Consider the following 14,788-nt stretch of genomic DNA (forward strand, 5'->3'; position numbering starts at 1 on the left):
CAGGGATGCCTGAGTTCATTAAAATATTTGAAAATGAATCGTCACAATAAATTATTGGATTACGTTGATAATATATTTAACTTTTTCGCGATGTTGGAAGGTTTTCTCAACGTTGTTCATCTAAACTATTTTTTATTGTGTTATTGATTTTCACCCGAAATTAAGTGGCGGCAAACCAGAAGCAAGTAAATATTGTAACAAAACGGATTTGATTTTGTATTGCTTTGGAGGATGAGAAGTAGGCACAATTATGTATATAGTTTTGGCAATATGCATAAATCTGTATCCTGCATGAAATTCGCATGGACGTATACAAATCAATACATTACAGGTAATTCTGTATGAATGGCAACTCTGTTGGTGAATGAAAAAAATAAACACAGTCTAGATGACAGACAGGCTGTTTTTGATAGGGTAGCGTGGCGCCATCATGACATAATCGAGTACTGTCCCAACTAAAGAAATATTCGAAATGACCGTTAAAATGATTGAAGAATCTAATTTGAGTGTCCTGTCTGTTAGTCTGTGCTTTAATCCAGAAGACGATTTATTCGTCTATTCGTTCTAATTCTTGAAATAAAAAAGCTGCAAACTTAAGTACAACAGGCAGCGAAAGGGTTAAAACAACTGCCCAACGCCTGGGCAGAGACGGCAGGTAACATTTTCACTTCTGCATACTAGAAATCCTCCAATGCACGTGTTAAAAATTATAAATATGACGTCAATTTGACGACTGTATATAAAAGTTTCAAAAACATGTAAAAAGTCTGCAAAATTGCAGAGTCTGTTTACAAAAGAAATCGGCAATTTTACATGCTAATCTGCAACCTGGGACCTGTGATTCTGACGTTAACTATTTCGCTATTCTGCCGCGATTCCGTCGCATTCTATGCCACGCTGAAAACCACTACAACATGACAACCCACCAGTTCGCTGATTTATCCCGTGATATATTTGCTACGACCTTTTGAAAACGTTTCCCTTCCTAGAGTGTGCTCAACCTGTCAACGGTTGTCGTTGCTTTCGCTCTCACTCTTTGCTTCAACCACCGCCCACCCAGACCCCTTCTACCATGTATAACAAGGCTCATATTTTGGTGCAAGTGTCAAAATCTATTCATACATTGTGTAAAAAGTTCTTTCTATTGGATACTTGAGTTAGTTTAGTGAAAAATATGTCTCCCTGGTTTGTCTGATGAACACAATTGAATTTTGCCAATGTTATCAACATGTACGAGAATTAATCGCGACTAATAACATTTCGCAGTAGCATCTTTGCTGGCCGATTCATTATTATTATATGACGGTATCTGCGCGTGAACAAAAAGGCGCCCGATTGTTTCGTGATTTGCTAACACGCGATGAGAGCTGAGAATGATAAGAACCATTATAAAGAAGCAAGGAAGGAATAATAAAATGCAAAAATCACAATACTAAAACAGTTACTAGCGGATGACTGCATTCACGTTTCTGCAAGTAGATTACTGACGAAGTGATAAGCGTTATCAGACGCAGCATCCTCCAAGTTGGGAGAAGAAAACTACATCGAGAAAAATCATTACGCCGTGAAATCGGAAATTGTCGCGCAGATGAAATACGTCTGCCGTTTTAACTACAGCCGCATAATTTCTTTTATAACCGAACCCGATGAAGAGAACGGAAGACGTGTGAAGGTCGTGTGGAAGTAGCAGAAACAGTCAAGTGTGGAAAGTAATTCGAAACGGAAACAGCTGGTGATTGCTGTGTAGATCCTGTGGGCAAACGAACCAGACCCACCAAGTGACGACGACATGAAGAAAGACAAGTTCCACCTTGTTTATTACGTACCTATTCCGTGCACTCTGCTGATATTTTGAGTTGTTGAGTTTCAATTTTCTTACATAGCTTATACAGTCGTATTGACATAAGAATTGTGTGTTTATTTTTGCTGTCGGTGGTATATTTTCGGCACGTTTGGTGTGTTATCAAGAGCAAAGTATTTCGTTTGTAATTCCATTTTCGGAGTGTTGAATATTCGCAATAAAATTATCAAAAAAAAAAATGCGTGTCGTGGCGCTCGTCAGTGGTGGCAAGGACAGCACCTACAACATGATGCAGGTGACAGCAGAAGGACACCAGGTGATTGCACTGGCTAACCTACATCCGAAAGATAAAGGTAAGCGACAGGTTTGAGACGTAATTCTACCGTGATATGCTGGGAGAGGAGAGTCGAGTGATAGTTGATTGAGATGAGTCTCTGAATACAAAACTGTACTCCAGATGTTTTCTAGACTTAGCAAAAAGTCAAAATATATTTCCTTTTAATTCTTATCATTCCGGTACGTTTAGTTTTGTAATTAAGATTGATTTTTAATCAGTAGTCGCTAAATGGAAATTCAGGAGTATTGCCGCTAACCAGTGTTATATAAATACCGAGTTCTTTTAGATCATATGTGTTTTTGACATCACGCTAAAAATGGACAGATATCGACTCTAACACATACGAACGGTAAGAAGAGCTTACAGATTTTGAACTGTCTGTTATTTGATTTGTGATGCCGGCATGCTCAGATGTCCGGTTCTTGAAAATGTTCGATTTTGATACTTTCTGCTCGGAATCGTCTCATCTCATTTAACTCCGTTTTACAATCTTCTGTTGGCGGCGAATAATGCCAGTTCAAGGTCTTTCGAAAAACTGAATTGATTGATTATTGCGAACGCATCGTTCGCTTGTAGTGGAATGCAAGAAACCTAAAACGAGTGTTTGGAAGCTGATCGCAAGTTTACGCAGTCTAGAGTTGCATGTGATTAATTTCATGATTACAGTTGTCCTTAATTTTTAATTCACAAATGAATTGTAATTATCTTATCTATCAAACTAGAAGCATTCATTCCATTTGCATTTTACAGTAGATTATAAGACCGAGTAGACTGATTAGGTTCAATTGAATGGAATTTTACGAAAGAGAGATTATCAACACTGAAATGTTGAAACGTTATAACGATTCTATAACATTGCCCCGAAAACCATTTCGTCGGAAAATTCCCCAGAAAAGCACTTCCCATAGTGTACATTATTTCAGAATACTGTTTCCCAGAAAAGCATTCTCCAGAATATAAACAGTGCTATTTCACCTAGTATCACCGAAATATTTGGACCGAATATGAAATTCACACATTTTGATTTCAAACGAAATTATAAACAATCAATTTCCGATTTTTTATTTCAAAAACTTATGCTAACATCAAAATATATAGCTTATACTAATACTATTTATTATTTAAAATTAATGCTAGTCCCTGAATACGATCGAATAGCACGATGTCTGTTCTATTTTACATGGCATTTTTAACAAATTTTCTTTTTTATAAGTTGTTCAATTCTACGGTTGTTTGGCAGATCACCTCGTAGATGCCGCAAAAACTATGCCGTCGTAGACTGCTCATCTTGTTGAAAGCATTTGAGCACAGCGTAGAACGACACATCACCCGATTTTTTAATCAAATTATTGAATTTATTGTGGTAGCCTTCTATGGCGTTGGATGTTCGAGGCATATCATTTAAAGTTTTGTGACGAGTACTCCAAACAGCCGGTGAAAATCTAGCTGAAGACATTCGAGTACTATCTTTTGTCTTACCCTAAACATACGTTTTAGATATGTAATCGAAGAATGGTGCCATCGAATCTGGGGCATGACTTCTTATGGCAGCCAGACCTTCTGGTACTTCTTGGGGTTCCAGAAGGCCAAGGCGCGTTAGATTCTCTTCCATCAAAAGTTTTGTGAGCTTAGCGATCACTGAGCAGTAGTCTTCTGAATCCGTTGGTAAAACAGCGCAATATCGCTGACGTTGACAAAGCCTGCGTTGCGCGGTTTTTCTATATTGTTGTTTGCACCTGAAATAAAAGCTTTTAATTAATAATTTTATAGAGTTTTGAATAATTCTTGAATAAATCATAATTCGAAGATATTCAAACATTTTTTTTTTTTTTGAGATTTTTTCTAGCAAGATCATATTTTTAAATTTTTAATTGTTTTTGTATCCTCTGAGCATGTGCACTTACTTCAGTTGGAAATTCTGCTGCACACAGTCTAATGATTTTTCTCTGGGTTTTCGGAGCCCTCATTCGCTTTGCGTTTCAGGGCACAACGATAATACTGCTAATGAATCTGGTGGATGGTTATGGCTCGATTTTGATATCAATGAATGCTTTCCACTAGTTATTTCGGTTTGAGTTTGTTGCTAATTTCTCATCATATGAGCTAAAGACAACGAGGCAATCGTGCATGCAGCGAATAGGTTTGTGCAGACTTACCCGTAGTGGTGTCCTTCTCATCATGCACTCTTCCGCCGCCATTAGAATCCACGCTGCAGCCCAAGCGGGTGACGTTAGCACCACGGCATGCCTTTAACCAATTTCATGCCTTGCAGGAAACGCCACCAAACTACAAAAAAAAACCTCTCACTCTGGCTGTCATGATAGCCTCGTGTTAGAGTGAACCAGTGCGCCCAATTTTCCAGATTTACAGTTTGTCTGCACTCTTAATTAAATCTACCTACAAGCACGTAATGTTCAAATTTACTTAGATTGTTTATGATTCGGTTTTCATAAACCAAACATTGCCAGTAGCATCTGTTTTCGATCTATTGTTCGTAACAATTAAATTTACTGATTATAAATTTATCACTAAAGCTCGAATATCTTGATTTTTTACCTGTTTGTCTTTATGGTATATAAAACCACCATAATATAATTTTAAACCACGGCCATTTTCAATGACCTGACACTAGTGATGGGCAATACGGCTCATTTCAATGAGCGGCTCTGAGCCGAACGCTGTTTCGTAAGAGCCAGTTCAATTGAGCGGCTCAATGGCTCTTTTTCAATAAACGTCAATATGGAGAAGCAGTTCGAGAGAGTGAGTATGAGAGCCACGGAGATACATGAGCGGTATTTGGGCGATCAAAAGTTGGGTTTCACATTCCATTTGGAAAAAAAAATTATGTTTCTTCTCCTATTACAACAGAATTTTTTCAAAATTCACTGGAGAATAAATGTTCCTATGTATTTCTGACAGCTTCATTAGCAAACATCATCGTTTAAACAACAACGCAAGCTACATGTCGAACCGTCGATAGAAGGTCATGGTTGTCAAATTTGGGCGGCAGCACGGTTCGAAGCTTGGCTATCTTTTCATGTTGAGAGCCAAGGCTCTTCTTGAGAGTCGCGGTTTAATTTTGATGAGCCGTGGTTGGTTCGCTCATTGCTACGAGTCGGTTTAAATGAACGGCTCGCGAGCGCTCGCCCATCACTACCTGACACGACCTGTCATTAAAAGGTTCGTCAGTCTCAAAACCAAAAAACTACAAGGATCAGCCCCATGGGGTTGTTCGAGCCATTGATGTGGAACAAGGCAACGAAAATTTGATCTACAATCAAAAAGTTCAATTAATCGAACCAACACCGAACATCATTTGTCTTGATTTGCATTTGTTTTATAACCGACGAAATTACACCATTATCCCAAATGTACGCAATTATAGCTTTGTACATACTTGCGATTTCGATAATTAAGCCTCTCTTCGCCAAGCTTGTGTTCAAGTTTTTTGCGCAAGCAGTTTTTTTAGCGTTAAGTTTCTCTGCCATTCTTCGATTTCGGTTGAAGCGATAAACTATTTCTCATTATCAATAGAGATCATCTAATATAAATTAGAAATTAATCTTAAGCATTCAAAATTTATCCAGGGGTAGTTCTCAATTTCTCATGGGGAAACGACATAACATGGAAGCATACCAATTAAGGGCCAGTGTGTTTTAGAGCGTTTTAAAGGGCTATTTTCACGCTTCAAATCTGATTTTCTCAGAAACGGTGACGAATATCAAAAAACCCAACTGACAATCTCGTAGAAGATTAGTTTAGATTATTCTGTGAAAATTTCAGAATGATTGTTTGATTTTAGCGGTCGGGAAAGTCTTTTTTCTGAAGGAAGAATTGCATAGCTGAAAACGCCGTGTTTCAAATTGTTCACTGAATATCTCGCCTTCAAAAGCATGGATCAAAAATCTATCCTGACAATGTCTAGATAATTTCATTTAGATGCGATTAGTGCATAAAAACATATATGTTGTCGCGATAAAAGTGAAGGGAAAGTTATTTTTGTAAAGGTAAGTCGATTTCTATGGTGGCCCCATTTTAGTTCCCTGGTAACGTAACGAAACATGAGAGAGGAATAAAATCGGCTCAGCAAGGCTGCCAAACAAGCGGTAGCTTTATTGGATTTTATGTGATGTAATCAAACTTGTAACCGAAAATATCAAAACTTTCTTGGCCACCCGGCCACATCGTGAGTCTTTTTACACATTTACGAGAGAGCATGGAGAGAAATGTAATACGCACAGCGAGCTTTTAAAGTTTCAAATCGTTTTTTGGTGTTTCTCTCTTGCTGTCTAGCAGCAACCTACCTCTAGCTTGCTACGAGAAGGACTGAAACGTTAGCTTTAATTTCGCTTCTATTTATAGATTCGCCTGCTTCCAGCAGCTAAGCTTTTGCATCGATTGACCAATCAGAGCGATGCTCTCTCTTTGATACATCGCTTACTTCTTCAAAACCGTCGTCTATGGCAGGGAAATCCGGTATGCCAAAGATTTTTAGCAGCCAAATAAGACACTGCTCGCTACTAATCAAAATTTCAATCATGTATAATTGAAAATACGTGGCTTGATACATTCAAATCGAATCGTAGAAATATTTCCTATCAAATGATGAAATAATAATCATAATTGATAAACCTGAACCACATTTCTACGTGTAGTTTTTCTTGAGTTTCTGATTTGCACCCCTATATAGAAAATAAAGATGTGTTCCACATCAAAATTACTCGTCCATGATTAAATGTAATATCACACTGCGCGGATTTCTTAAGACTGATTCTCATATCAATAGATTTTTGTCGTGAAAACGACTTACTTTACTATGGGGCTTCTTTTCAAAATTAGCCATACGGAAGAATGGGCAGAACCTAATTGTGAATACCTCGACTTGTATTAATGGCAGCAACATAATTCTTTCACTATTTCATCAAAAATATGACCAGGAATTTAGGATGATATTTTGAACAGTGTGAGATAACCACAAACAACTCAAAAATTGAGTTTGCTGAAAATTTTAAAACAACGCGGAAAACTCTTTACTTTTGCTTGGGTTTTTCGCGCAAGGACGACTATTTTGAGGTAGTCCGGTACATATCTTCGACTGAACGTTATAAAATGGGAACCGTGGTCGAAAATTCATTTCTTCTTGTGCGTTGGATGGAAGCAGACGTCAGGGCGAAAAGACGCATTCAAGCAGCGGCATCGAAGAGCGCACCTTGTGCGTGGTTGAAAAAAGAAACGCAAAGGTCGTAGTTCTCATTTGCCTTCCGGTCGTCAAGGAGAGAAGACGCATTAAACCAATTTGGCATCATTTGGAACTGCGAGCCGATGTGTTGCGGTTTGTTCGCAAAGCTAGTTTCAATTCAAGCAAGAGCAATAGCGTCAGACAACAGAGCTGCTCGTCGTTTGCATTGGAGAGAAAGAAAACGAAAAGTGGACATTGTCGTGTTGGAGGATGACTTTGTCATGTCGCTCTTGATATTGTGGCCGCTTTTCTTTTAATCATATAAATCATAACCTTGGCGCCGTGAATATACGGTTTTGCCTTCGACAAAGTAGCATGTCCGGGCTTTCCCCATGATTTTCTGCATTTAGGATTATCGTATCGAACCCACTTTTCATCACCGATTACGATTCGATGTAAAACCCCCTTACGATTGTGTCGTTGAAGTTGCTCACATAGAAATAGTCGACGCTCGATGTCCCTCGGATAGTTTCAATTCGTACGGCACCCAGTTTCCTTCTTTCTGAATCATGTCCAGGGCCTTGAGACGTTTTGAAATGGCTTGCTAACTCGCTCCCAACGATTCGGCAAGCTCTTCTTGGGTTCGGCACGAATCTTCATCAAGCAATGCTTGTAGTTGTTCATCTTTGAAGGTTTTTTCTCTTCCACCACCATGTTTGTCTTCGACATCGAAATCATCATTTTTAAAACGTTGAAACTTGAGATTTCACCAAAATAAATGTGATACTGACAAACAAGGCGGTTTCGTATTTGTACACCTGGTCAGTGTTGGGACAATCATGATCATTTAATTTCATTATCACTCGTGAAAAAATCAGTTCAATCGATTTACTAAAAAAAACTCCGTGACTGAAAAAATCACTTCCGAGATTTTCATTCATGAAACAAGCATCCACAAAACTCTGGCATTTTCTCGAGATTCAAAAGTGATTTTTTTGTATCAGCGAAACTTGATAACGAAATGGGTGCAAACTCACAGAAATATCGCTGTTGAGAAAATCGAAGGGGAGAATAATTTTCGATTATATCCTTACCTTACCTAACAGCTATAGTCCTCGGGTGTCCTTTGCTGTATCAAGCATACGTCTCCACATAACTCGGTCCATGGCTGCTCGTCGCCAGCCACTCAAGGCACGGATGCTTCTGAGATCACCCTCCACTTGATCGATCCACCTTCTTCTTGTACCAGTGGGATTAGATTCAAGAACCATTTTCACTGGGCTGTCGACCGACATCCTTATGGCATGCCCAGCCCATCGTAGACGTCCGATTTTAGCTGTCCGTACGATGGGTGGTTCTCGTAGCAGCTGTTGCAATTCGTGATTCATACACCGTCTCCACGTTCTGCACTCCGCCATCGTCCATCCGCACTCCGCCATAGATGGTCCTCATTACATTTCTTTCGAAAACACTAAGGGCGCGTTAGTCCTCTGCCAACATAGTCCAGGTTTCGTGGCCTTGGAGAGCAACCTGTCTAATGAGCGTTTTGTGAATGATCAATTTCGTGCGGCGACGTACTATTCTCGATCGAAGAGTCCAAAGTACGCACGATTCCGTGCCGAAATACGTCTCTGAATTTCTCTGCTGGTGTCATTATCGGCGGTCACCAGTGAGTCCAAATACACGAACTCGTCAACCACATCGATATTGTCACCGTCTAGCAATATTCGTGGTGGGAGGCGTAGTGTTTCTTCTCCACAGTCTGTTTCTCTCATGTATTTAATTTTTGACGCATTTATGGCCAGTCCGAAACGCCTACCTTCAGCTTTCAGTCCGATGTAGGTTTCCGTCATCTTCTCAAGGTTACGTGTCACAATATCAATATCGTCAGCGAAGCCAAAGGGTTGTACGGACTTTCGGAAGATCGTGCCACTCGTGTCGATTCTCGCTCTTCGAATCACACCTTCCATGGCAATATTTAACAAGATACTAACGAGTCCATCACCATGCCGTAGCCCTCTCCGAGATTCGAAGGGACTCGAGAGCGTCCCAGAAACTCGGACGTAGCACATCACTCTATCCATCGTTGCTTCGACCAATCGCGTCAGTTTATCTGGGAAACCGTATTCGTGCATGATCTGCCATAGCTGTTCTCGATCGATTGTGTCATATAGATTTCTTTTTGTGCGAGAGTTTGTTCTGTCCAGAACGATCGAGGATGACATCATTATGGCAAGCTGTGATTGGCTATTGTATACTATTAAAATATTTAAACGACGTCTCCTCCTATGTTTAAATTAAATGTTTCCAAATCGGTTGGTAACTAAACTATATAAATCCATCTGCAAATGACTGAGTTATAAGCGTTCAAAATTATGACAGAAAAAGGTTACGCAGGTTATTTTGCATTTTTTTTATAGTGAAGAGGAAACATTTTCGATGCCAATAGCTATAAAAATTATTCAACTGTGGAAATATGCGAATCTGAAATGAAAATAATCAGTTTAGTTAAGTGCGAGCCTCGCAAGAAAGAAGTACAAAATATACTAACATTCAGCGCTTTGCGATCGAGAGGAATGCATTGATATTTCATTGTTCATTACATCTGCATTAAATCGAAGAAAATTATTTGTACTCACGTTAATCCGGTTATATCTCTGACATAACCTGAACCGTTTTTGCTTAGTGTGCAGATGCATTATCGTTTAACCAAATTACTTTGCCTTATCTTCTGGCCCATTCTGGTTGTTCTGTTGTCAGTAGCGATTAGTATTAACAGTTTCACCCGATTTTAAAATCCATCTGCCTTTCATTTAATTCATGTGGCACCCATTTCCCACTCTTTTGGACTTTCTTTGTGTGTTTAACATGCAGGGTAGTTTAGTTGGAGAAACAATTTCCGTCATTTCGTCCATCGTCATTAAAAAGCTGCTGCATCAATTTTCTTCAAATTTTGCATACTTTTTCTACATGTAAAATATCAGACACCACTGTTTTTTTCTGCAAAACAAAAAGCTTTCGGTAAGGCTTGTTGAGTTGCTCAAGTATCTGAATTTCAAATGCGGGATGATATAACTATTGCATCTTCACTCTACGAGATAAGATGGATGATGCAGTTGAGTTGGCCATTGGTATGTGTTTTAGTCACATTATTTTCCAAATGACTATTGCAGATCATATTGGACATTGCAAACTCAACCATAACATGGCTACAATTCAACGTGCTGAGTATTATTTTTGTGATTTGTACCTGTCCCGCATTAACGCAACTACGTATCCGGGTTTTTGGTTCTCCATACGTGGTTGAATCTGTGTATGGTAAGCCAAAGTTGAAGGATATTCTATCGTTTCTCATCCAATATGTTAAGGAGTAATAGGAGCTGATTCACCAAGTTTAGGGGAACACTTTTACTTTATTTTGACTGAATATTAGGGAAGAGTAGCGCGCGAAGAGAATGTATGAAATCCCTAATGCCTTATAGTCTAGCTTATCAGCAACCTTTAACACCCGTTTTAATTGCCATTACTTGTTTAGATGAATTGGACAGCTACATGTACCAAACGGTGGGTCATCAAGGCATCGAAATGTTGGCCCAGGCCATGGAACTACCTCTGTACCGGAAGATCACCCGGGGCAATTCGATCAACACCAAGGGCAGCTACGAACCAACGGAAGACGATGAAGTGGAAGATTTGTACGAACTGCTGCGGCAAGTCAAGGAGGAGCAGAACGTCGAAGCGGTTGCCGTGGGAGCCATTCTATCCGATTACCAGCGAGTACGGGTCGAGAACGTGTAAGTGATCAGAGGAACAACAAAATATTTAACATTGACAAGTGACTCTCTAACCGATTCCGACATATTTCAGCTGCAATCGTCTACAACTTATTTCACTGGCCTACCTGTGGCGGAGAGATCAAACGGAACTGCTGCAGGAGATGATCGATTGTCAGGTGTATGCCATCATCATCAAAGTAGCCGCACTCGGACTGAAACCGGATCGTCATCTGGGGAAGTCGCTCAAAGAGATGCAGCCACATCTGCTCAGTATGAAGGAAAAATACGGGTTAAATGTGTGTGGGGAGGGAGGAGAGTACGAAACATTCACCCTCGACTGTCCGTTGTTCAAAAGCCGTATCGTCGTTGACGACGTGCAGACGGTGATCAGTTCCGCCGATCCGGTTTGTCCGGTAGGCTATCTTAACTTTACAAAACTCCGACTAGTGCCAAAAGAGCGAATCGAACATATTGCAATCAAGAGTTCGCTCGATTTCATCTCTGATCTGAACGAATGCAGCTACAGCGACCTCAGCGATCCGGATCTGAACGAGACGGAACTGGAGCTGATCGAGAAAGAAAACAACGCCAAAGTGGCGATGAGAAACTCCTTCAGCAAAGACGATCTAACCAGATTGGAGGGTAGCCTCGGAGTTTCGCGTAGTAACAGCATAACCAAAGATTTCAAACCCGTCGAATTAGCGCTTCCCAGATCACCGATAAAAGTCATAACCAAACGGCAAAGTTTTGATGGCAGTGGAAACGGTGGGGAGCCCGGAACGCTGGCGTATGAACGGGAAAAGCAACCACTAGCCAATCATCCGCGGGCGTTTGTCAACTCGAAAGGCTGGATGTGGGTAGCAGGGATTCAGGGCGTTGCCGAATCCTCTAGTCAAGCGATGGAGCTGGCGCTCAAAACGCTAGAAGGTATGTGCGTACGGTAGAATAGTTATGCGTCATTTTCCTTTGTTTTTTTCTTCTCAATTCAGATCTAATCACCTCGAATTCATTTACGCTTCGTCAAATTTGCTACATCACACTGTACGTGCGTGATATGAGCGAATACTCATCGTTGAACGATTGTTACGCAAAAGTTTTCGGTTTTACTAATCCACCGACACGGGTAAGGACTAGTCTGTTTCCATCCAGCACTACCGAATTGTCAATTGATATTTCTTTGCAGGTATGCGTGGAATGTCCTCTCCCCGAGAACTGCCATGTTGTGCTGGAAGCAGTCGCATATAATCGAGAAAAATCAAGTAAGTTTTTGGTCACCTAAAAGGTTTACTGTGTGTTTAAACGGGGTTGCTTCCTTCTGTTTCTTCAAGTTTCCGAACTGCAGCACAAAAGGCATACGATGCATGTGCAAGGCATCTCCCATTGGGCTCCGGCCAACATCGGAACCTACAGTCAATCAACCAAGGTTTGCTGATATATCTTTTCTGAAAAACATTCATTTTTGTTAAGGAGGAATTTTGATTTACCTTCCAGGTCGGTCATATTACCTACATTTCCGGTCAGATTGCTTTGGTTCCGGGCAGCATGACCATCGTCGAAGGCGGCATCAAGCAGCAGTGCAAGCTAACTCTCCGGCACATCAGTCGGATAGCAAAGGCAATGCAAGCTCACGGGCAGCTTCGGGACGTGGTGCAGGTAGGTTATTTGTGAAATCTTGAACCCCCGCCCACTAAACACCAAATTCCAGGGAATATGCTTCGTGGTGAACCCCAACTTCATTTCCGAAGCTCGCCGGCAGTGGGAAAAACAAACGGCGAATGCCATAATTGATTACATCGTTGTTCCGACCTTACCGAAAGGTGCCCTGGTCGAATGGCAGGTTTGGGCCCACACGCACAACGACAAGTTCGATTGTAAGATTTCTTGCATTTAAATCAATTGGCGGTCTCATTTTTGTTTTCTCGATCACGGCAGATGAAGAAACGGGATGTTCAATTGGTGAATACACAATTTCGATTCGGAGACGATGGAATTATGAAAACAATTGCGCTGCTGTTGTGTGCTATGTCTCGACTGGTAAGTTTCGATCTTCCGTCTACCGGATAAGTATAGCAATCATAATGACACTATCTTTGCAGCTCTAGCATCGTCCACCACTAAACTATCCGAACTGAGTGAAGACTTCCTACAACGTCACAATCATGCGGCCCAGGCCATAAATCGGGAGCAAATCCACGACACGATAGCATACGTGCTACGGAAGCTTCTCCAGGACTATCCGCTCGGCAATAGTCCCTCGAACGAGTCGTGCTCGTCATCCTCGGATGATAACACCCAGGACCAAAATGTGCACAATCACCATCATCCTCATCATCATCATCATCATTTTCCAGCGCATACGCGTCAACCGATAGCGGAAAGTTCCAAACCAACGGTTCATCTTCGCGTCTTCTATCAAGTAGGGGCGATAGATTCCGTTCAATCACTGGTGGAAGCAATCGAAAGTTTCCTCAGCACACCGTCCAACATGGCTCGCATCGCGTACACCGTCGTTCCGGCCTGTCATTTGCAGAATTTTAGCACCTTTATCTCAATTTGCGCTTTACGGCACCATGAGTAGAATATTATTAACGGAAATTGTTTGATTCACTTTTTTTTACATACAAAAACATGTTACACATTATATTTGAAAGCCCTTGTTTCGGACTAAATCCAAGTCCACAGCTTGAAAAGAAGGAGGTCGTACCAATTTTATCAACTGCTACGAAAACTGCAAAAAGTTCTACTTGGAAAAACCACTTTACTACAACGTAAGCAAACGAGAGGAATGTTTTATGGTTGCTACTCTTATTGAAAGATCCTAAATAATATATTGAATGTTGCTAGATATAAGAAAAGTACGTACCAAATCTAAGAAAGACAATTCTAAAATTGCGCTAACGAGTGTAACGTGTACTGATCCGAAATTTCCGTGGGTGGATCAACCCATCTGATTTTACTACAAAAGACTTGAAGTCACTTGTTTGTTCTCTTTTTCAACGGGTATAAGTGTAATAGTCAATACTAGGGGGGCGTGCGAGCTTTCGTGAACGTAGGTTTATGGGGTGAATAGGGTCAGAATTCGTAAAATCGTCCAGTTTATGCAATGACTGTGTGGAAACATATATTGGAGAAACCAAATGAATAAGAAACTTACAGGAAAGATAATTTTTTGGAAAAAGATATGCAATCCGTGCATACGCGTTTGCCATTTCTGCCACCCTGAACTGTGGTTTGCACAGTTGTACCACAGAATAAGGTTGGTAAGCCTACATTGAACACTGGTCTAAATCCTAGCCGCCTCACGACCGGTACCATATATCCAAACATCTCTGTTCATCAGACAAAAAACTTTTCTCGCTCTATACCAAATTTCTGCGCAAACAATGGGTCGGAGAGTATGTTTTATAATTACTTGTTGCCTCCTCTACTGTGCCAGTCGCTGTCTGTCTATCGAAAGCTTTAGACCATTGTTCAGTGTATGCTTATCTTTTTTCCAAAAAATCATCTTTTCTGTGAGTTTCCCATTCATTTGGCTTCTCCAATATATGTTACCACTCAGTCATTATAGAACTAAACTTTCGTTTTTTTCGTCACTTTTTCAACAAAATGCCTTTCTTTAAGGTCTGAGGACAGAGGGCCACGTGTTGAGTTTTAAATCGACCACGTGGCTCGCTCAATTCCCTTTGCGCATCGTA

The 14,788-nt window shown here is 40.6% G+C and overlaps 1 protein-coding gene across 1 annotated transcript; it reads left to right on the top strand.

Annotated features, from left to right (window-relative positions):
* Positions 1-1,051: 1,051 nt before the first annotated feature.
* Positions 1,052-13,991, top strand: LOC131428546 (uncharacterized). The gene is made up of 10 exons (XM_058592573.1): positions 1,052-2,154; positions 10,853-11,111; positions 11,185-12,020; positions 12,083-12,216; positions 12,277-12,352; positions 12,422-12,516; positions 12,585-12,746; positions 12,799-12,964; positions 13,026-13,127; positions 13,190-13,991. Exons 1-10 carry the CDS (start codon positions 2,040-2,042, stop codon positions 13,669-13,671), a joined length of 2,427 nt encoding a protein of 808 aa, XP_058448556.1. The 5' UTR covers positions 1,052-2,039; the 3' UTR covers positions 13,672-13,991.
* The last annotated feature ends 797 nt before the right edge of the window (positions 13,992-14,788 follow it).

The sequence above is a fragment of the Malaya genurostris genome, chromosome 2 (assembly GCF_030247185.1).
Source record: "Malaya genurostris strain Urasoe2022 chromosome 2, Malgen_1.1, whole genome shotgun sequence".
Classification (NCBI taxonomy): domain Eukaryota; kingdom Metazoa; phylum Arthropoda; class Insecta; order Diptera; family Culicidae; genus Malaya; species Malaya genurostris.

Bases quoted from the DNA above. Each gene is read 5' to 3' on its own strand.
- LOC131428546 (XM_058592573.1), top strand. From the start codon at position 2,040: ATGCGTGTCGTGGCGCTCGTCAGTGGTGGCAAGGACAGCACCTACAAC. The intron at 2,155-10,852 runs GTAAGCGACAGG...TTACTTGTTTAG, and splicing joins CCTACATCCGAAAGATAAAG to ATGAATTGGACAGCTACATG. The intron at 12,217-12,276 runs GTAAGGACTAGT...ATTTCTTTGCAG, and splicing joins TTACTAATCCACCGACACGG to GTATGCGTGGAATGTCCTCT.